General features: G+C 41.8%; 1 protein-coding gene across 4 annotated transcripts in view; it reads right to left on the bottom strand.

Annotated features, from left to right (window-relative positions):
- Positions 1 to 24855, bottom strand: part of LOC135483444 (gonadotropin-releasing hormone receptor-like) — a 56394-nt gene that overhangs the window by 19638 nt on the left and 11901 nt on the right. For 3 of the 4 annotated variants that reach the window (XM_064764390.1, XM_064764393.1, XM_064764392.1), the window contains exons 1-2: positions 23366 to 23427; positions 5217 to 5933 (exon numbers count right to left, since the gene is read on the bottom strand). In XM_064764390.1, the coding sequence (XP_064620460.1) occupies positions 5217 to 5867 (651 nt within the window). In that variant the 5' untranslated portion in view covers positions 5868 to 5933; positions 23366 to 23427. Of the gene's footprint in view, positions 1 to 5216; positions 5934 to 23365; positions 23428 to 24855 lie in introns of those variants that run through there. The other variant, XM_064764391.1, reaches the window with a different exon arrangement.

Here is a 24855-nt window from a genome sequence, read left to right as displayed (position 1 = left end):
CACCTTACCCGAAGAAAAGGACGCTAAGCGCAATACCATGCATTGTTGCATTATAAGCGTCTTGAACAGGTTGTTTGCTTATTGACCTGCTAACAATTGATACAGGACTCTTAATGATTTTATTAGGTTACGAGAAACAAATCGACCATATGATACGGGGTGCGTGACACAATTGCATGAGAAGCACACATTCACTGAGTTGAGGAGCTCGAGTCGAATCGACGCATGGATCGGAGTTAGAGGTTAGTCACCTTATGGCTTATAACCACAAGGGTGAGCAGACAACAAGCGCTTGCCTGCCTTCAAACACGGGCTCCTATATCAGTATGATCATCCCATTGACAGTGCACAACCTTGAATATGATCAGACACTTTACACGAACACGACATGAAATCATCAACATCTTAACCGGCTCACGATCACATACCTAACCTTGACTCCAGTCTGGAAGCGGAACATGAACAATTTATTTCTCTGTTGACAGCTTGCTAATGTCAAGGTTTAGGGCAGGACTAATGTGTTTCTGCAATCTGATGCTGAAGGTAGCATTATAAACGTATCTATCAGGAAGGCCCAGCAGCTAGGAGCCCCATGTTTGGCTTATCTTCCCTCCTATTTGGTACATGTCTATATCAATCATCGATAATCAACTCCCACATGCAGCCAGTGGCAAAGCAATGTCATGCAGCCCTCGCTCAGGCAAAGTATCCAATAATGCTAAAAAAACACTGCTTATTCTTACCTTTTAGGTGCATGTTGGGAAAAGACGGGATGACGCAAGTGGAAACTTCGCACCGCCCAATCCTGTTACAGCTGTAAAGAAATCCGTCGACGAGGATTTCAGCCTGGACGAATGGAGTAGTTCAAAGTCAGTTCCAAATCTTGAAGACCTCTCACGTTAAAGATAGTGAGTGGTCGTTAAAGTCCAGAAATTGTCCCCTTCAATTTTCCTGACAAATTGATCTCATTCAAAGTGAAATCCCGAGCAGTCAGTCATTTCACTGGTTAAAAGGCGTAGATTACCAGATACCATTAGTCGTTTGCCAGCGGGGAACGCCATTTAAACGACCTTATCGTCATTCCAACTCAAAGTTAATTCAATCTCTTAGCTTCCTTCTGTTAATTAGACTGCGGTCATGGCCCAGGGTGTCTGCTTGATATTGACTCTGACTGACGATTCGAATGCCAAACATCACGTTCTGCCGACAAGATTTCCATATTGTATGGAATATATTCATCAAACACAATTCCTAGCTTAGCCCAGTCTCAATATGCTAAAACTATGAGACGTTCTTAGTGAAAAACCGTTTACGAATGCCGCTTTATGATTGGAGCGAAGTTAGTTTGACAGTAACGTCTGGCAAGAGGTGGTATTCAACCTTCTCAAAGATCTTATTCTTGGGTGTATATTTGAGATAAAATTTATTCGGGCGAATTGATGTTTTCGATAGCGGTTTGGGTGCAAAATTCATCGTTAAGTGTAATCGACAATTGATAGTAACTTGGTTTGTTACATTTCTGTGGTGAGCGAGTCCGTTAAGGATTCCAATGCGCCATGAATCCCTCGTTCATTATATTTCTGTGGTGAGCAAGTCCGTTAAGGATGCCAATGCGCCATGAAGCCCTCGTTCATTATATTTCTGTGGTGAGCAAGTCCGTTAAGGATTCCAATGCGCCATGAAGCCCTCGTTCATTATATTTCTGTGGTGAGCAAGTCCGTTAAGGATTCCAATGCGCCATGAATCCCTCGTTCATTATATTTCTGTGGTGAGCAAGTCCGTTAAGGATTCCAATGCGCCATGAATCCCTCGTTCATTATATTTCTGTAGCTGGCGGCACTCCGTTATGGATTCAAATGCCTCCAGAATTCTCATTTGTTACATTTCAATGGTTGGCATTACCGTAACGGATTCCAATGCCTCTAGAATGCATTTCTGTGGTTGGTATGACTGTTTCGGATGCCATGCCTTACCACGTTATTAGGACTCTGGAGCCGAATGAATGTCTGCTACCGACCGAACTGCTCCAACCCTGCCTCAAAGAATGACCAAACCCGAAACTCTGCAGACGTTGACAGATGATGATTAGCAACCAAACATTAAAGGCTAAGGGGAAAAATACGACAAAAGTGATTCTTACAGAATCAGAGCAGCATTCCTGACCCAAATAATCTAACTCTAGCCTTTTACTAACTAACCCCATACATCAAAACACCATCGAATAACAGAGCTTAACCACACAGATGGTTCCCAATATAAGTTGATATCTCACCACATCAATTGGCCAAGGCTGACCTTCAGTCAATGCGTTATTCTAACAAACCGAAATTCAATACCAATATTGCCCTGAGACATGAAAGCAGAACAATAAGTAATGGGTAATGCCACCGGAGAAGCCAGGAGATCATGAGAGGACATCGATATTCTATTCAAATCATCTTGTCCAGGAAGTGATCATGGTTCGTTCCTCTCTGGCGATAATCACCTTATGTGAGAAAGGAATATGTCACGAAACGATCGTTCATCTGAGAATGAAACCCGATCTCATCCTTACTTAAGATGCTAATCGCTATCTAAGCCTTCAACCAAAAATCAATGTCTCTTGTAGTCTAATTGGAAAATAGTGTCCGATTACAGTCCGAGGCCTCATATTCTTAGAGTTGCTGACATTAATACATGGACATAAACTACCACTGAGAAGATGTTTCTTTGTAGGAGTCTTAACGGTAATGGGAGCAAGCGCAACAAGACTTTCAAACTGGGCTGTTGTCATCTATGCGTAGTTCACCAACTAAACTTAGTCTGTGTGTCGACATCGTCATAACAACCTTCCACTTTCAAACAGAACGACACAGTACGCGCATCGGAAGTTACCACGACAAACCGGTTTGATTGGCAAGAAAATGAAACCAAAATGGCATTGTTCCTTCCTGTCCTATCTCCAATTGCCAACCAATCAACTGAAACTAGAGACCAAGCAATTAAAGAGTGATCGCATTTAAGTTTAGTTCTTTAGCTTAGGGCTTGTTGTCAGCAGCTGGAGTAAGTCAAGTGAAAAGGTAACTCATGAAGAGTTGTTAAATTCAGTTTTAGCCTGCGTGAGGCTATGCTGTGAGCCAGCTAGTCAGAACTTGAAGTGGCACTTCATCTAAGAGGCGCCAACATTGCATTTCAGGGAGATTCTTTCACCAATCTTAATCCAGGAAAAAAAATAGTGAGGTGATTCGGTAACGAGGTAATTCTTAACCGGTAGTGGCTTTAATTGTGAAGACTGTAGGAACAGAAGTCAACGTAACCCGAGCAATGGGGAAAGGTAAACACTCTATCCGAGAGTATAAATGACTTTTTGGACAACGACACCATCTTCCACTTGAGTCCCCATCAATATGATATCATGAAACGGAACTGAATGTGTGATGTTTGGCACAGGTAATCGGACATCATTGTTCGCTGAAGAATCCAAACTATCACTATATGGCCGCATATAAGTCCCTTCAGCGTCTGCAGTCACATTTCCTACTTCTACATAACTATGGAAAACACAGCCACTCTGGTAAACTTTTATTTGATAGATAGGTCTAATGGATAAGACATTTCCATCGGACAACTCGGGTGGTTTTGCTCAAAGCCAAATGATGAAAAACTTGGCTTTGAACAATGGCGTTCATGTTTCGACGTCAATGCGTTGTCAAAGGAAGGGACGGGTGCCTTGGGAGATACATATAACATCAACAACAAAGTTAATACTCAGAGAACCGGAGGCTTTTAGCGATTTATTGAGCTCATGCTCTGTAAGATGTGGACTGTCTCGATTTTGACTGACATCAAAAGATTTTTTCGTATTTCATGATGTGTTGGCACTTTAACATAAGCTCCCAGACTAGTCTGAATGTTGTCACCTCGGCCGACTTTCACTAAGCGAGGTTATGTACCACTGACTATAATCTTGCAGGCACGATTTTTTTATCTGTATTCACATGACAAGAGACATCTCATGTGTAAACCAGTTGAGTCATTCGGAAGCAACCATCAGAGTAAAAAAGATCCCTTGCCAGAATCCGCCAATGCCCACTTGCCGTCGGAAAACGGAATGACGTCATGCTGCAGCTCTGATCGGTTCAATTAAGCTATTTAATGAACTTCCTCTGTTTTCAATATGATTGCTCTATTTCTTACTTATCCTCGTCTTGTTTTGAACATAAAGAACTGAATATCCCCAGTTTTAAGAAGAGATTAATTTCACTTCATTATGATATACTGAGCTGAAGTCTTCCCGTTGATTGATCTTGGTCTCTAACTTGGCTAATGGTGTTTCCTGGTGACTGTCATACGGATTCACAGACGGATGTCACTAATCTATTCAGGATTTTATTTCTTAATGTAACTTCCAAAGTAATTAATTAATGTGTTTGCCATGGCTTGTAAGTTATCAATTAGCCTCAACCCTTCACTCAGATCATTGGCGGGCATTGGACGAGAAGGTGATCCATTTTCAACTATCAATGAATTAGAGATCTAAGAGGAACGTCTTTCAAAAATGTACTAGTCGTTGACAGGCTTTGATTTATATGATACCATTGTCGCCAAAATCAGTTTTAATGTGGAAACGAAATTAGCTTTTATAAAGCGCTTTTCTTATTGGGAATACATTGTTTAAGTGCTTTGACTCCAAAATATCTTTTGAATTTATAAGCAGACTTGGATATTTCCCGAAAGGAATGGCCTGTTTAATTCCATTCGTTTCTGTTGGCGACATGACGTCATTTGTCGTGGGTACCAATTACCGTTTGATTTGTCAATAACCATATGTGATGCGTGTACTAGTATCAGTAGGTGACCGCTAACTCACTAAGAGATCGGTGTCACTGATACGGGAAACCTATAAGACGCCATTTCAATGAGATGTTTCTCAGCTGCGGTCGCTGCTACTCGACCCCAACAGGTATTTGAATGATTTACCAGCCACGTTGCTGGGAAGAAGAAGTAAAATCAAAAGATAATCGGGCGGCCAAATAATCATATTAAGCCTCATAAAGTTAACAGACAGACTGTTTTCGAATAGATTACTATACAAACTTTCAAAACAATTGTGTAATCTGACCCGAAGTGATTTATATCTCTATCACTGTAGATAATGACTGCTGTTCATACTGAAACTGGACGAATAACTCATTACACAAACTAAAATATCAAAAACGTATAAGACATTGGCTTACCTGAGGTGAACTTAATAGAGCACTGAGTGTCCATGCTACTATGATCATGATTTTGACTCTCCTCGGGGCACGGTTCCTACTCATCGGGTCCAGAATGGCACAACATCGATCAACGCTGATAATCACAATGATATAAGTAGACAAGTATAATCCAAACACTTGTAAAAACTTCACCCCTTTACACATGAAGTTTCCGGCGTACCATTGAATCGTTGATGACCAAATAGCCTCACACGCCGTGCAGAAGAAAGTCACTATTAAATCCGCTGTCGCCAGTTGTAATATCAAAGTATGAATAGTACTATGCTTGGCCCTGTTTCGGTTCATCTGGACTATAGTTGCCACATTTCCAACTAATGAAAACAAAAACATGATGGATAGGATCACTGTCTTTATAAGGGACATTTCCGTCATCCCTGGAGGACCTGATGTAGGGTCCATTATATTTTCTATATTGCTCTCACCCCCTGTCGGAAAGTTGGGTTTCACATCCATCCCTGGTGAGTATCCGTAACTCTCTGCTACTGCAGTGGTGGTGGCGATACGAACGCTCTCATTATATGTCTCGCTTGTTGATCCGAGTATTGGCGCCCAGGAGAGCCACGCATGCGTCGCATTCACATCCCAGGTCTCGTTCCTTTTTTCCGTCATGTTTGCCTCGTCTCAGGATTATGACGTGGTACACAGAGGAATCATCATGACTCTTTGGGTGATGATCTAGAATGAGATGTTAGAGAACCATAAATAGCATTCATAGCGCTGTCACATCATTACATCGATCAAAAAAGCAGGAACAGTATTCTATGAGATTATTTTCAAAGGAACTGACTTTATTGGTCAGCTACAGTAAGATGGAACTGCAATATGACATGCTATGCATAGTGCAGTGGACCCCGGTCGGCGACCACCCCGCTATGACGACCAAGAATCGCCGGTCCCGAATGGTTTCCTCTCTAATTACCATTGCAAGGCCCCCGGTAACACGACCAACCCAGTCCCAGACCACGACCACTGGATTGGGCGGTCCCTATGACCAAATTCACCCGACCAAAGGGCCTAATTGTCGTAATCGGTCGCGACCGCGTCTCCAAAGCGTGCGACCTTTTCAAACAAAACTGTTGCTGTATTTACAAAGATCAGCCTTCACTTCATAATTCCCACATAATTCGAGAATAAACAGTCCCTTCATCCACTATTAGCTTAAAGCCTACGTTTCATCTCTTTTAACAACTAAAAAGTCTTTCATAACCTTCGTTTGAGAATGATGCAACTCGAGCTTTTCCTTGCAACAGATCGAGGCGATATGGTTCCTCTCATCATAAAGAACAAATGTAAAGAAGATTACTCCCACCTCACGTATTTCCTGCTGGGAAAGACATAGCGTAATTACATAATGTAATGGTGGCTTTTTAGATATGCCACCGACCAAGGGAACATCTCTTAAGGGTACTTTATAATTCTTTATCAAACGCCACCAGAACGAACTGAGTTGCCCTGACACTGAGGTTCGATCCCGTCACTGGTTTGCCCTGACACTGAGGTTTGATCCCGTCACTGGTACTGATGGTCCCTGACACTGAGGTTTGATCCCGTCACTGGTACTGATGGTCCCTGACACTGAGGTTTGATCCCGTCACTGGTTTGCCCTGACACTGAGGTTTGATCCCGTCACTGGTACTGATGGTCTTATCATGTTAATTTCATGAAATGTATACTATTCTCAATTGAAACATGATGGAATCAAGTTTGGCAATACCGCAGATGCCGCATACCTATAGTAAGGTTTGGTGATTTTTCAGCAGGAGACAGTAGTTGTTTAAGATGCTTTGATCTACTGTGGGGGTATTTATGAATGTATAGACATTACCGGCATCATGCCAGCGCAATAACCGACTTAGGGCTCAAAGAGTCATTTTTCTTCAACATTAATTTCGTCTCTTTCCGTATCTCCCTCCCTGCACGATGATAAACATGCTATCAATTCTCTCTCGGATAAAAACGTTCAACCCATGATTGCTCAATCGAGTTAACGACTGGACGGATTGGGTCTTTACTTTACAGACAAGCAGGCAGGGTGGTGAAATTAGCATTTACCGAGACCGAACAAATGGTGCGTGATAGAACATCATCTTTAAGAAAAAGAGCACACAATATTACTCTTTGTGCAGCAGTTGCAAACCCTGAAGGAACTAATGAGCACGGATCTGCAATTATAGGGAAGAGATGTGATTTGGTCCAGAGTGTGGGGCTTGGCCGTATTGGGTCTTGGTGTGATTAATGAACCTTTGTTTGGCTTATTGGACATTCTCATTCATTGGATGTACCAGGAAACATGATATGGGGACAGGTTCTAAAGGGAATAGTCTATGGATACACAGCCTAAGAAGAATATAACGTAGAATATAATTCATTGCATGATATCCCTAAACATGAATATACCAAGAACCTTATAACTTTGCATCCGGAAGTGATAGTATAATTGAAAACAGCTTCTTGTTGAGGTCACCGGCAAATGAAAGATATTTGCTATATTACCTTGTTGTTACGATCATGTCGAGGGAAAGAACTGTGTGGTATCATGCCTGAGATTAGACATACCAAGAAATCTTTCGCGACAATAGAAGCTCAAGAGCAAGACCCCCTCGCTACCCTGGGAGTTTCTTTACCTTCCCAAGACTGTAGAGATGGCATCACATGATGGCTTGTTCAGACCATCTCCCATTCTTTGACACCACCTTCTCTCTATGCTAGAAGGGAAAGCAATGGAGTTTCGAAATGTCAGAACCTCTTCTTCTCAACACCATCAGTTAATTGAATAACTTGCATCACTTCGTTCAATTAACATTAAAGATATATGTGAAGTCACTTTCACTTACCCTCTTGATGTAGTAATTCGTTTAGCGCAAATGCGGCTCAGAGCTACTTTACCATTTGAAGTGAATCAATCATGTTCGTAGTTGATACGAAGATCAGACACGCTTCAGGTTTAATATGGATGCCCAAGGGGAAGAACCGCACTTGCCATTTCTCGATCTTGGTGACTTCCAACTTCATTGTTGGCAAGATATGCTCATTAAAAGCATGTCGGCTGAATGGTACGTTTGTGTTCTCTGAAGAATGTACCCAGAAGTGGCCAACTTGATCACATGGAACACAACCATAGCCCTAACATGGAACACAACCACAGCCCCCAATAAGGAACACTGCCAACTTGATCACATGGAACACAACCACAGCCCCCAATAAAGAACACTGCCAACTTGATCACATGGAACACAACCACAGCCCCCAATAAAGAACACTGCCAACTTGATCACATGGAACACAACCACAGCCCCCAATAAAGAACACTGCCAACTTGATCACATGGAACACAACCATAGCCCTAACATGGAACACAACCACAGCCCCCAATAAGGAACACTGCCAACTTGATCACATGGAACACAACCACAGCCCCCAATAAGGAACACTGCCAACTTGATCACATGGAACACAACCACAGCCCCCAATAAAGAACACTGCCAACTTGATCACATGGAACACAACCACAGCCCCCAATAAAGAACACTGCCAACTTGATCACATGGAACACAACCACAGCCCCAAATAAAGAACACTTGATCACATGGAACACAACCACAGCCCCCAATAAAGAACACTGCCAACTTGATCACGTGGAACACAACCACAGCCCCAAATAAAGAACACTTGATCACATGGAAAACAACCACAGCCCCCATTAGAGAACACTTCCTACATGGTTTACTGGCGTGGACAAATGAAAATGAAGCCGATCGACTGCAGCAGCATCTTCCCACGGTAACCCTGAGTGGTGACTCACCAGCCTAATTTCTAGTAGAAAAAAAGGATCATACTAATATCTGATACAAAGAGAAGTGGCGATGATACTCTATCACCTCGAAAATCATGAGGAACACTATAGTCACCAAATAAAACTGAGATGTCTTACACGTTCAACAGGAACTCCGATCTTAGTGACATCAACTTTTTTTCACTTGTTTTTTTTCTGCTCAAAATGAAGCAACATCATCAGTCCCAAAACTTTTTTGACTTCCAAATTGTTTTTTCAATTTTTCTTTCTGCTCAAATTGAGACAACATCATCAGTCCCAAAACTTTTTTGACTTTGAAAATTTTTGTGAAATTTTTTTTTCAACTGACTGAAAGATGAAAAGTTTGAAGTCAAAACATTTTTTCACTTTTTATCGTATAAGGTCAGGGAACCCTATGCACAAGCTACCCTTGTCAGCAACATGAGCTGAGGTGAGAACGCCATTTATTCTCGGAGTCAAGCTATGACAGCCACTGACAGCCACTGACAGCCACAAGTAGTCAATTTTGTAAATTGATGATGGAATATTGGTGGTATAGTGTGGGCTTATTTTGCTCCATACATATCGATTCGCCTCTACTATGCTCATGGTCCCTGCACCAACAAGTCAATGACCATTACAGATCTGCTTACATGTGCGTTTGTCAATATCAAAATGCTCTATGATAGTGTATAATAATATTGACAAACCTGAGCACAAACACCAATTACATGTATATTGGAGAAAAAGATATCACTTTCGTGTGTTTTCATAGATTAAAAAGTGGTGCAATATCACTGGTAAATTGAACACTGAACACCAACTAGGACATGATTAGCGCTGCATTTCTCGTTCCCTGAATGGAAAAAAGTGGGATAAGTCGTCACAGCGCTGGAAGCAATATCAATAAATACATGGTGATAGGTCTCTGTGGTAGAAATAACTACTTAGACTCACGTCTGGCTGATCTATTTGGATTGGGTGGTGGTGATAATATAAGACTAGAAAACTACTCCAAACAGAGTGGCTTCTCAAGATCAAATATCTGAATTATGTCGCTGCACAATCTCTTCGGAAAAAAAACAGAAACAACAATGGTTCCATTTAAAAAAGTCGTAAAACGAAACAACAGCCATCTGTAAGACTTTGAGGAGGATCTCTTGGTTTACTTCCCATAAGTCAACGACCTATCCAATCCGACTTCCAAGTCACTGTTCGACTGTGTTTACCGGATAAGTGATGGGAGGCATTTGCGTCCTTCATTGAGGTATTCTGAAGCCATCATTATCATACAGCATACGTTATACAATGCCGTACCTCATCATATAACTCGGAAGTTAAATGATCATGATGAATTCATCAATCTTCGCCTGCCTGATTGTGATCAGTCTTGTATCATCCTGAGATACAGGTTTTTGATACTCTCTTACCATCGTATACAAAATATCGGGAGGCGGAGTAGATTGAAAATCACTGGTTATGTCAGGATGGTCTTGCATCAACAGAATTCGCAATGGTACGATATGTTGAAGAGGCAATAACATGAGTGATCTCAATTGCTAGGTGTGTGATGGTATACGATGGCTATAGTTAGAGCACGGACCGTCCTCGAAAGGTTGATGGAATATTGGCGCTTCGTATTGTGCTACCGACCTCTTCTGTGCATTGCAATCTAATACAGTACCACAGCAAGTAGAACACAAGTAGCCTCTTTGGCGGCCAATATTGAAATATATGGCGCTTGACGAGGTTTCGGACAAGGATTCCTTCACCAGCAGACCTGTCGAATTCTAGTCCATCACAGAATCCTAAACTGCTGCTCGACTTTCTGATTGGCTTTTACTACATTCTCCATTGTATTTTGTCACCAGTATTCGTTGTTAGGCGTTTTGTGGCCAACCTGATCAGTTACATTTCATGAGTAAAAAAAAACCAGTCAAAACTGGCAGCTTAAGATCGCCATGGTGAATTTGTTCGATACTCGGGAAACTTTGTTCAGGACGAAAGCAGTGTGCTTTTGTGTCATTGCCCCGTCCTCGGCCAGGCAACCTGGTGACGTCATAATGACATGACTTGTTTATTTCCATCGTGAAGACATAGAAAATGAAAAAGGGGTATGAGCCCATTCGTTAGCCAGACATGGTAGGAAAAAGGAGAAGTATAAATTTGTTTTGCTTCTCACTATTTTTCTTTAAGGTGCATCAGCCATGCTGAACATGTAAACTCCATCTTGGGAGTTTCACCGGGAGTGATGGATAACCAGGTAAAATGATGCGAGATGTCTACCTAGAGAGAGTGCCTCACCTATTAGTTAGTATGATGAACAGGTGAATGGCACCATTGGCACACATTAAACCCCTTTTCACGATGATGCATGGGAGACCGTGCCGAGCAAAAGTATTTTTTAGTAAACCGATTTAACAACCTGAAAGAAGCATACATTATGAAGTCTCGGTGCTTTGACGCAGTGCCATTAGCCCCCAGGGGAAATGATTAAACATGGATTGGGTAAGAGTCAATGTCGACACCGAACAGGGCAACTGTGATGGTAGGATTTTCGTATGGAAGTACGCTTGATACGGAACGGTGAGTCAAATAATGTATCTGAGGTACACACAAGTACATGTAAGTTACAAAGACCACAAATCACAGCAAACATGCAGATAATGTCTTCAAAGTTATCAAGCATGGAGAGATGCAATATAAGGTGGTTAGTAAGAATGTATATGATCGAAATGTCAAAGGTCTCTCGATTGACCCTCCCTCGCATTGAGTGTTTGTTATAAATCATTCTATTTCATCGTTTCACTTCATCTTATAAGCCATGATATTATCCAGCCAAATTGAACAGGTCAGTTTTTACTGAACCAAAAACCGATACATACATTCTAGGAGAGTCAAAGCGAGATAAAAGCATCCACGTGAGTGTCTGTCTGCATACCCCTCAGGTGTTGCTCGAAGGGGTGCCTCCACGTGGAGTGTCTGTCTGCATACCCCTCAGGTGTTGCTCGAAGGGGTGTCTCCACGTGAGTGTCTGTCTGCATACCCCTCAGGTGTTGCTCGAAGGGGTGCCTCCACGTGGAGTGTCTGTCTGCATACCCCTCAGGTGTTGCTCGAAGGGGTGTCTCCACGTGAGTGTCTGTCTGCATACCCCTCAGGTGTTGCTCGAAGGGGTGTCTCCACGTGAGTGTCTGTCTGCATACCCCTCAGGTGTTGCTCGAAGGGGGAAAACAGACTATCCGAACAATCAGACAAGATAAACGCGATTAATTACATTCAATTTGTAATCGAAAATGGAAACGGCTTACGTGGTATGACCCGGTGAAAAACAGGTTCGGCCGTCAGCAGTTGAGGAGATAAAGAGAGGAGAAACTCAGCTTGATTATTGTTTTGTACGATGAGATTTCTGACCATACATCAGAGACTATGATGCTAACTCCTAAATGGTAGGAAATGTCACATAGGATCACACCTCGACGGTCGATATGGACACGTCTGAGGCAGTCGATTAATTACCCTTCATATCCATATAATCTGATCAAGTACATACATGTATTGATGTCAAATTGGCAGTTAATTGACATGTTCACTCCCATCATCTGATTGAACAGACATAAACACACAGGATCAGCAGCTGATTAAGCAGTTATCGCTGCTAAGTGATATTTGATGGGAATTGAGTGGATATCACTTTCTACTGTTGGGGTGGCGTAAATGTGCCTTGCTCATTGACTGGGGGGGGGGGGGGGGAATTGATGCTGCACTTGACATGGGCTGACCACCCGCTCATTAGGATGTGACTAACCTCATTATTCTTCCCGCAACCGTGGAATAAGGTTTTCTACTTTACTCGTACAACAACCAAATGTTACACTGGATATTTGTCACCAGGTCTTTGTTAGAAAATGAAAAAGAACGTTCGTTTGCACGCACTAGTAGTTGCTGTAACATTTGACTTGGATGTAGCTTCCTTCCAAGAATAAACCTCTCTCTATTTCTACACCATGGCCAGCAGATTAGTCCATACATGTTAAGTGATATGATATCCAAGAATAAACCTCTCTCTATTTCTACACCATGGGCAGCAGATTAGTCCATACATGTTAAGTGATATGATATCCAAGAATAAACCTCTCTCTATTTCTACACCATGGGCAGCAGATTAGTCCATACATGTTAAGTGATATGATATCCAAGAATAAACCTCTCTCTATTTCTACACCATGGGCAGCAGATTAGTCCATACATGTTAAGTGATATGATATCCAAGAATAAACCTCTCTCTATTTCTACACCATGGGCAGCAGATTAGTCCATACATGTTAAGTGACATGATATCCAAGAATAAACCTCTCTCTATTTCTACACCATGGGCAGCAGATTAGTCCATACATGTTAAGTGATATGATATCCAAGAATAAACCTCTCTCTATTTCTACACCATGGCCAGCAGATTAGTCCATACATGTTAAGTGATATGATATCCTACAAACAGAGAAGGAAGACAGCAGCAAAAGATATTCACCTGTCAGTTGTCAGTAAACTGTTGTTTCTGATGGGAGCGCTGCAACTGCCGAGGGCTCAAGTGAATGGGAGCGCTGCAACTGCCGAGGGCTCAAGTGAATGGGAGCGCTGCAACTGCCGAGGGCTCAAGTGAATGGGAGCGCTGCAACTGCCGAGGGCTCAAGTGAACATCGGATTGGAAGTCTTACTCCGGATAAAACACGAATGAATTTAGTTTTGGCTCTGTTGGGCATCAATGTTTAACCATCTCAATCAAAACATGTATCATGAGCAAGACACTATATTGAGTCATTCAGTTATTAACACACAGAACATTATTGGCATCGATCAACCATCCTTACCATCATGGAAGATAAGTGGAAAGTCAACTAACTAAACAGATTCTGACACACTGGAGGCTGAAAGGGTTAAAACAAATGCCAATTGAACTGTGAGAAAACCTATAAAGTATTGAATTTGTTGGTTTCCATCAAATTGTGAGTAGGCGTGGTTTCGAGTTCGCTTACACAAGAACACAATATTACCAGAGCAACAGTTGCCCTTGGCGTTGGCGACACTTCACGAACGAGAGTGCGAACCAAGCCGGAGGCGGAGCCTAAAAACCATTTACAAGTAGCTTGCATTGATATCAGGGTTACTGTTGCCAATACTGGTATGACTAGTACGCAATGAGTAGGCGCCAATGATAAGCAACGATGGCGTTCATGGTGCGGTTCGACAAAGGTAGATGACACTGCTGGTCTTATTGCTGGCGAAAGGAATGGGGTTGAAAATTAAACGATGAGGGTGTGTGTTGGTAGTGGGAAATTAACCAACTGACAAGGCTGAATGATGAAAAAAACAGGGATAAAACCGCAGTTTATTCGTTTTCAACTGATGGTAACTGCTTGCACAAAAGTTTTCATATAGATTCTCATTATATTCACTGTCCGGGGTGTTATAATGATCAAGAGAGAACGTTGCGCCAAGGTGTTGAGACGCGGTCGCGACCCATTACGGCCCTTTGGTCGGGTTAGAGGGGTGAATTTGGTCATTGGGACCGCCCAATCCAGTGGTCGTGGTCTGGGTGCCGGGGTAGTCGTGTTACCGGGGGCATTTTAATGGTAATTAGAGAGGAAACCGTTCGGGACCGGCGATTCTTGGTCGTCATAGCGGGGTGACCGCGTTACCGGGGTGGTCGCCGACCCGGGTTCCACAGTATTAAGAACGGGAAGTCTTAGCTCCTACTGGCGGTAACTCGGGTATACTCAAAGTAAGGTAGAAGAATATTAATTACATCTTTGATTCTGTTCGATTGAAGTTTGAAGCTCGCCAATTCATTAGAAAACTACATCAAAACTTTGATATTAATACTGGCAAGTTGTATTGATTTTCATGCTTGAGAAGGTAAGTTCTTTAAGCTGGATGAGGTATTCATTATAAATTGGACCCAAACTCCTCGAATACGCTTCTGGATGAATAAACCAGATAACGTTACTGCAATCTCTTCTTTCGTGATTAAGCCAGATTCTCGAAATTGGCAAGGCCGCAATGTTGACATAGCTATCAGGTTGCTGTGATAGGTGATAGTATTTGACCACACATTCTCAGCTCCAGCAGACGTGAACAATTCACAAAATCTACGAATCATACAGAGCCAGGGATGTCGACACTGTGTGTGAGGCATGTGGGTCCATTTTTGTACTAGCAGAACCATCGTTAGGGTCACGGTGGGGGAGAAGGTTCGACCTGTGAGAGCAGCGACAGCCTCGCACACGTGTAGATTGTTTGGCACAAAATGTGTCAATGCAGTCGATAACACCTCGGTGGAAATACTTTTTCTTGAGTTTCATCTTCCTGTTTTTACGAAAGAAAATTTAATTCCATGTCTTCAGTCGCAGGATACAGTTGCGGGTTTTGATTATTTGCCTTTTCTTCCTAAAAAACTTGGAAAATGTTTGTGTTTTGAGAACGTTCACTACTCATCTCAGGCTCAGGGATAAATGGAGGTAATGCACTAACATACCACATGACCCTAAACTGGTGAATTTAACGAGACAGTGGTGATGATGGTTCAGCAACGTGACTAGATTTAGATATTTAGGGACGCGAGTCTAGTCTAGTCAGTGAAAGGCGCAGATGGATGAGGTGAGGCTAATACCCCCCGACATGTGCGGACCATAAACCATAAATCCTTATAGTTTTAGATAGATGAGACAAAAGTTCGTCTTTACTTCTTTTGCAATATACAATTCATTACCTTGCAAATTGAAGTTCCAGAGACATATAATATTCTACTAAACACTTTATTGATTATTACTTACAGAGGTCATATACCGAGAAATATGTAACAGAAAGATGTACACCGGGTTCAGCCTATTGTGCCCTTAAGTTGACTTCCCAGCTGAATGAGGACCCTTGGAATAGTTTTGAACTCACCTGTTGTTTGTTAGTGGAAACGCTCGTTTATCTCTGTAATCTGTAAAACACGGGGCCTTAATGATAAGCCTTACACCATGCATGTTAAACTGGGAAATATATCGGAATCAAAATGACTGTTCAAACACCAACGGAACCAGACTTTAAAGTCGATTTCGATAATTCTCCAGACCTTCATGATACAATACTACAACAGTATGAAGAGACAACCTTGACATTCAATACACACTCGATTACTCGATCTCGGACTTTTCACATCACGTGTCAGGATGACATAATCGGTTTCTTTTTAAACTGCCAATCTGCATCCAGAATAATCAATCCACAGACAGAGTGGCAAGAAGGCATATCGATAAGAAAACAGCATCAATTTGAGATATTGCAAGAATGTGGAAAATGATTATAAACCAAGATGTTAATTGACCATGGTCGACTGATTGCCTGGTCGAAAAAGGTTTCAAGTTGACGTTGCGTGGGGCCGGGTCCAGCCTACGGACAACTAACACTATTTCCCAAGTAGAATGCAATCCTGTTTTGCTATCATCTACAAATCATCTACCTCAGCTCGGATGCCAAGGCCGGAATTACACAGCCACCCGTGGGCGCATCTGGATCGAAAACTTTGATGTATCACTTTGGGCTTATGATGAAACGGGACGAACTACTCTAGTGAGCATAGTTTTTGTACAAAGTAGAAACATTCGTTTGAGGAGTAATGAGCCACAGAGGCAGGATCCTGGTATAATACGTCGGAGGTTTGAAATCCGAACTAAAAAAGACCTTGAAGAGCCGGCTTGAGTGCGCGTGTAAGGTAGCAGATCACATCCCACAGGCACTTGGAATGTCTTCCCGCTTTGATCCATACGAGACTACAGTTGAAGAGTTAAAAGAGAGCCCTTAAGAGGTGGTGTCGATATCAGGAAATTGATGTTTGAGAATGAAAAGTTGTTATCAGCATAAAACATTATAGCAACTGACAAAGCAGTAACTCCGCATTTCAGTTCAGCCCAGGAATTAGGAGTGACATTGCAAGGTCGGAAACTTAGCAAAGGGAAGCTGCACCTGCGACAATCTTGATTCCTTTAACAAAAATGCGGAAGAAAAAAACTTCGTTTTCATCCACGTTCTACATGGAACCCAGATCGAGAGATCCCGTAGCAAGTTCCCTTCGCTGCAGAAAGGAGACGGCTCAAGCTTAGCATGGTTGGATAGATAGACGAAGCAAGGGGGTGAAGGGCACAGAATGTCTTATCCTATTCATTCAACCATGCCAAGCCATCTATCAAACCATCTCTAGCCTGTAGCATAGCAAAACTTGCTTCGAGATATCTCCATCCTCGTTGTATGTTGTATGGGAATCTTTAAGATTGTCGTAGGTGGAGTTGCCCTATGCTAAACTTTGATTCATTCAGGCGTTGGATTTTTCGCCCCAGATACCACCCTAGAGCATGTAGGGTGGAGCTTGACTTATAATGGCACCGGCCAACAGCTGGAGGTAATAATGTGAAACGCTTTGAGCGACTGAAAGTAGTTGGATTTAGCGCCATACACATGGAAGTCTCATAATATTTTCAGTGTGCATGAACTAAACAAATATTCCTTGTAATAATACAATATACGTGGATGGCCTGGATTTCTCTTGGTGATATGCTGCTAGCTAAAGGATAATTGATTAACTACTAGCTCCACTTGACTAAACCACTAAAGAACCATAAATATATTGCGTGTAATACCGAGTTATCTAAGTCAAGTTAGATGCATCACTTCATTGTTCTTTTCAAAAAGGTTGTGAAAATGAATCCGAGTATGAGATTCCATTATGAACTTGCATACAGCCATTAATAAAAATAAATAAATCGGAGAACCAGTTCTGAAGCCTTTGTTGAGTTTCCGCCAGTCTATATAGGACGGTATTGCAAGAGATAACCGACTTATCAAACCTTTTAGCGCCGAGGTTGCTGATCAAGTTTCTGCTTCAGAGTGTAAAGGTTAGCAGAAAAAAAGTCAAAATTTTGAAAAAATGTCAAAGTCAAAAAAGTTTTGGGACTGATGATGTTGGTACATTTTGAGCAGAAAACAAAAAAAAACAGTGAAAAAAAATTTGGACTTAAAAATGTTTTCAGGGTTAGGTACTTTCCTCAAGACAAATGTACATCCGCAGACCGTGTCAAGGAACGAGCAAAGATGAATGCTGCCATAACGTATATAAAAAATGAAAAACGACACGATGAAGGTAATGACTGCAAAAACAAGAAAACCCTGCTCGAGTTGGAAGTCCAGCATAGTGGTAGTACGCCTCACAAGGAAATCATCCCCCAGGGAGGAGCACTGAGAAGAATCGGGTGAGCGACAGTAAGTGTTCGGTAGTCTGAAACCAATATGATGAGGGAGCAGTATAATTAGTATAAACCTTCCGGGACATGAAGCAAGCTGGCATTGTTTTCCATATGATTCCCGCGACAAAAGTGATAAATCTCGCTGATGTAAACAAATCTCATTGTGTTATATGATCTTAGGATAAACCTAGGCAATTTATAATGATGGAAGAAAATAAAAGCCATGATAGCGGGGCAGGGAACGGAAATGACTCGAAACCATAGTTAGAGAAGAAAGGTGGATGAACTCTCCCAAAGATACAAGTATTAAATGCGTAATGTCAGGGGGGAAATATTCTACCATTGATATCTCTGTCCATCTGATTGCAGTTGTTGTTTTTTCACAGAGAGATAGATCATTAACGAGCGTACAGGCGCAAATCAAATTTGTATGAAGTTTTCATACCGTTTGAAGAAGAATTCAATGGAAACTATACGCCCAACAAAGACCTACGATACGACTTGCCGAACAGGTCAGGAGAGATGAGTCTTTCCTTGGCTTGAGAAGTTCGGAAAGCACAGAAGTACCAATAACGGAAACCAACATTATCTTGGGCAAAGCTTGCTTTTTTATATCCCAGTTTCCTGCCGATTGGACGTTTTTGGGCACCAAGTTATTGGCGGAAATACTAAGTTGTCAGATCTTACCGTACAACAGAAAGAATTCCGTGTTTCAGTTTTATCTCAGCGAAAGAACTGGAACTAATCAAACACATTTACTACAAGCACAAACTAACGTGGATGGTCGGAAGACAATATATTAATGTCAATGACATGCCTCGAAGGATACCTTCCTGGTGTGGACGTGTCCATTAATCAGCATCATCTCCTCAATCACTCCTGATGTCTTCTTTAAACCATCAGCGTCTCGAAACAGTGTCACTGCCATTAACTGGCCGCTGTGTTCCCTTGTCATGCCAGTCACTGATTGATGAAACGATGATTTGTCGTCGATTAGGCGTGATGTAGTGGGCGGGATACAGCTTGAGAAGGGATTCGGGGAGATGAGCCTAAAGGATGACGTCTGTTCTTTCTGATCACCTACTTAATTACTCTACCAATTTCAGGTCCGCGGCTCAAGGTGAGTGTGCAACTACAGCGTACACCTTGACTAATGAGTATCCGAGAGGTATATCACTGACCGAACAAGTATGGGCAAGGGTCCGCAGTTAGATCTTGAAGTGCGTCTTCAATCATTCTTTGTAGTGCACAACAAGGTAAATGGCCCTTTTCATGAAAGCCCGTTAGATAAGAAAGACAAAAACACTTTTCTCGAACATTCCTCAGTAGATACATACATTGGTATTTCATAAAGTAATGATGTAGGAAGAAGATTGGAAAATGCCATAGTTGCACACAGGCGATGCAAAGCCCGGCTCGATTGGGAGGCCATCAGCCTGACTAACGGAAACTCAACAAACGAAGGGGTCCAAGGAACAATGGCTTACATTTGCTCAAGTGGTTAATCCATTGTCTGTAGTCGAATAGTCACTGGAATAGTATGATGGTCAGAATTAAGGGATGAACAGACCTAACTGAGTAGGATAGGAGTTGGAGAAGCCATAGTGATCAAGTGACATAAGGCCCGGTGCTACTCGCGGAGCTAAACGGTTGGTCTGGCCACAATGAGGTTGTCACGTGCTGGCCACAATCGAACTTTGCTAACTGCTAAACTTTGACTGAATGGAAACAAGGACTCTGACGACCTAAACTATGCCAATCTATTTGACATGTTGCCGAAGCCAGTGAAGAGCATTGGCAGACATATTGACGAATTGTTGGCTATCAATGGCTGACAGACGAGAGATGATGGTATCAGGAGGAGCTTTGTTCATTTCTCACCTTGGCACTCAGTTCTTTTGTTCATATACAAATCTGGTCCTGGCTGCCTTCAGATCGGTGTCAAAGGAGGGTTTTTACGTCAGTGCAGGTCTTTCTAGCCAGGTCAGTTACAGCTGCTGTTCCAGACCAGTGATATATCTGAAAACATGAGCACCACAGGCGATCGCATGATCTGATAACGTTTCTTTACAGTGTTATTGTATGTTGCTTTGTCCGTATCAATGTATGAACCAACAGCCAAAAGTGTCATCATACCTTTCTGAGCATTCTAATATGGTACATTCACCATTTCTAGCCCGTGTATGAATACTTTATTTGGTCAGAGAAGATGCCCTGTGTGGTGTGGTGGATGCATATTGAACATAATACAACGACGAGTAGTTCATCATGTTTATGAGGGACTGCGTCGTGACTTGGTTACAAGGAAAGGTAGTTTATTTGTTTTATTCTGGCTTCACTAATGATATCACCAAATCCATTCCATATGAGACATTGATCATATAAACGGCCCTCCTCATTCAGGTTTGAGCACTGAGCACTTTTGTAAGGTGTGCTAATAACTTAAACTACACACGTTAATACTGTTTGGCAAGACTGTTTGATGTCATACTCACCATCTTAGTATTGACCCTCATATTATCAGACTATGGTAATGAATCATGATGCTGGCTAAACAGCATCACAGTGGCTGCCGTGGTGATATCAAAAGACAACTTCACTCAGTGGAGGCTGCCATCTCCATAATAATGGAAAACCAAATATGATGAGTTGATTATTGGATTTTGCAGTACCAGGCGCTAAACAGGGACAATACCCTTTTGGGGCAGCACCTGGCCAGCTATCGGGAGGGAAAAAGACCCTTTATATTGAACGATTGCGGCTTGGTAACGGTGTTTTTTCGTGGTTGTTTCGAGACTGAAGGAGATTTGATGTCGCTGTAAAATGGATATATAACTGAGACAGGTCATTCCATTTTGCGAGTTGTACAACATGAATTATTGTTTACAACTATAGCCGGATATCGGAAGGATTGGTAGACAGACATCAGACATCAAGGCTTGCTCCCAGGGTCCAAGTCTCTATTTGATCCTTATGACATTTAGCCATCATACACACACTGTGTGGAGCTTAATTGGCTTGTTAGCCAATTCTTGTTCGGAACTGCAGTACGCCGAATTTCTTCTTGAAACCAGCAACACGGTTCACCCATTCAGTTAGCCCAGTTCTCAGTTCAAGTGGATCAACAAGTTAAGATGGCCTGCTGCTGATCTGAGCAGAGTGAGCCTGACACCCTAATAACCTAAGCGTCTTCCCCAAGTCAACTTTATCGCATCAAAACTACTTCAAGGGCTATTAGCGAAACAAAATCATATCCGCGATGATATCATGATAGATTCTCAAATACTCCTTATCTTGGAGATAATACTGTTACGGAAGAGTGAAAGCCCAAGGGAAAGCCCAGTAGCAGAGATTAACTTGGGGAAAGCCAGAACCCATTACCAGATTATCCCAGATATACACCTGCACCCTTGTGACATGATTATCATAAGACAATTATCGTACTCATCCATTGTCATCAGGTTTTGACGAATGTACTCACATGTACCATGCGTTGATTATTCCCGAAAATACACCGAACAGTTCTTGTCAACTAACTTTCTGACAACTCACTCGACTTTTGTTGGAGGTCGTCAAAATGTGACTTCTTTGTTTACGTATTCTTTGAGACATGTATATGATGTGTTTTTATGTTCACTTTGTATGCAACCATCAAACGTATATCACGAAGATAGCCAGTTATCAATTATCGAGATAATCCAACAATTTAGTCGATTCAAACTCGATGTTTCGACCGTATACTATAGGCACAATGCGATCGTTCTGACTGTGTCGCCTTGGAGGAATTGTTACTGTCCAAGAAGGTTACGATAGACTACCGTTTGATTTAGCTTTGATTTAGCTTAGTTAATTTGATTAGCTACGCCCAGACTGGCACGATCTAATGTAGACCAAATCTGTTGATATATCGTGCACTCGAGTGGTACACCACTGCAAAGAAAAGCGATATACACTCATTAAGAATTTTTCCTGGCTGGAACACCTGAATCTCTCCCAGTTCACCTAACACTTTCCCCTAGGATCGCCGTACCAGTCTCCGCGGTAGCCTTACCACTCCGTGTAATCAGCCGGTCACATAATCAGAATCTTTCTGGGCCACCAAGTCATTGCCCACGAGTATAGCCAAACCAATCCTGTTATTTAGTCAAGCAAATATCCTCCTCGCTATCGCCCAAAATATTAGTAATTTCATATTCTGTTTGATCTGGCGCAGATTTCACTTCATTTGGGTTGATATGCTTGTAGAAAATTGGCATATTGCTTTACCGTAGGTTTGCGATTTGAAACTATAATGTTGGTATTGCGAAGGAATTCAACCAAGCTTCAGTACCCCTGGACGAGAACATGTCTGCTCCCTGATATTTGCTCGTGTCTGGCGTTTTTTGTCACTTCATCCGCATGGCCTTTAGGAAAAAAAAATGATAAAAACTGTATTGTCTCCTATCGCTGAATGCCAAAGAAGTGGATCAAAGAACAAAGACAGAAAAGGTACATGTTAAGTTCAAGGATTCATATTTCCAACCCGACAAAGAAAACCACCGCAGGGAGATATACTCACTAAAAGGCTTCCTCGGTGGTTAGACAATAGCTGAAGTCTTCCAGAAATTCCAGCCTGCATGTGTTTACTTTACAGTTTTCTGGCAAACACTAACTAATGTTTATAGCTTAGAAGATATATCACAGGGACTTTTTGTGGCTGATGAAGACGCTATCAGGTTGTACACTTCATGTTAAGTTGGTTTACATATCGAATCGAACACCCGACAACCAATTGTTATTTGAGAAGCAGAAACGTTTAATCCTACGATGACGGTTTTAATCAACAGCTGGCTAATAATGCTGAACAGTGAAACGCAATAAAAATAAATTGTAAAAAAATTAATTGTTGCTTGCTTGTGAAGTGATTAATAATAGAGCTTCTTTAATTACCGAATGAAAAGCATCCGCATTTAATTCAAAAACCGTTTTCGAGAATAGAGAGGAGATTCTTTGCTCAGGCAGCAAACAATTTTCAAGTTTGACGAAAGTTTACTCACTGGTGTACGAGACATTCAATTGCCGTAGATATGATGATACTCTCCATGCAGTAACACACGAGACAGCCATGAGGACTGTCATGAACATTTTAAATTTAAACTGGCAAATGCAGGAATCTGCATCACTGAATCCTAGATCTTATCCTCGTCGATCTTAATTGAAAATCTTTTATTTAAATTCAAGACCACACGATCGCACTAATAATGCCACCATGAATACAAGACAAGAATTAAATCCAGATTTAAGGAAATTGTTTGAGGATTGGCAGATTTGTAATTGGCACGATTCAGACTCCGTTCCAATGCATGACAGTGAAATCTTTCACATGACTTTGGCACTGCAGAGGACGATTTGTGAACACGATGAGATATGACAACCTGCAGATGGATGGACTTAAAACCAACACACTCGATCCCGATAATGGTAATATACACCGATCCCGATGGCCTAGTAAATAACTCGTAATGCTCGTAAATAACCCTGACCGAGAGCATTACCAGCTTCACAACTAAGCATTAGCCTTCCCATAAAAATAAAGTCCAAATAGATGGAAAGGTAGGATAAAAGGTCGCCTCAAGGTTGCACCCTGGCAGTATGCAGCTGATGCAACCACTCGGTCATCACAGAAGACAGTTTTGTTAATCGGATAGCATTGACTAATTAAATGGCATGACTTTGATCTGGCTTTCTCCACAACTATCCCCAGGCTTATTTACAGGATAAAAGACAAGTGACGGTTAATTGTCTGTCCTTCTCGACATTTACGTCATAAGCACAGATTCTGAGCTGTCCCACTTGTAATGCCGCATTTTCATTTCTTTGATTTTGATGTCCGAAGAGCCTGCAAGCTATGCACAGGCAACTGCGCCCAACATAAAGACATGTCTTTTTATGTTGGGGTCAAACGTAATTTTCATGTCAATGTTACACGTTCCGTGTCCAAGTACGAAAAAAACAAAGAATTGTAAAATTAATCGGCGTGCTCCTTTCGCAAATAGAGTTTACGGGGTAGAGTTTACTGCACACAAACACCTAATGTTTTGTGTACATTCCATGGTTACAGCTGGATTAACAAAATAAAATTTAAATCATAGCTGTAATGGTATGGCTTCCCACGTTCGGTATAAGTAGAAAAAATTAGTATCAGGAAAAATCTGGCAGTGGAATGAGATATATGTTACATACGAGGTCTACTCTGATTAGTCGGTTAATAAGCATATCATAACAGAACCGATGGAGACAACCAATTTAATCCAAACTACCCTAGCTTGCATTCTGTAAAATAATACTGAGGCGTACTGTCCAAAATGTCATGTAATATCCAAGTGAGTGTCATTAGGCTACGTGGCTTTCTGTTCTGCTCACATGAGGAACACTGCTTGCATGAATGTGTAATGTGACTCTGTTACTAGAGAATACCCACATAAAAATTTAATTATCACCTTACGTGGATCAAAATGATCATTATCTTGTCCGTTAACGCTTTAGT

Source organism: Lineus longissimus, chromosome 2 (genome assembly GCF_910592395.1).
Source record: "Lineus longissimus chromosome 2, tnLinLong1.2, whole genome shotgun sequence".
Taxonomy (NCBI): Eukaryota; Metazoa; Nemertea; class Pilidiophora; order Heteronemertea; family Lineidae; genus Lineus; species Lineus longissimus.
Note: the sequence above shows the minus strand (reverse complement) of the source record. Positions and strands in the feature narration are given on the sequence as shown.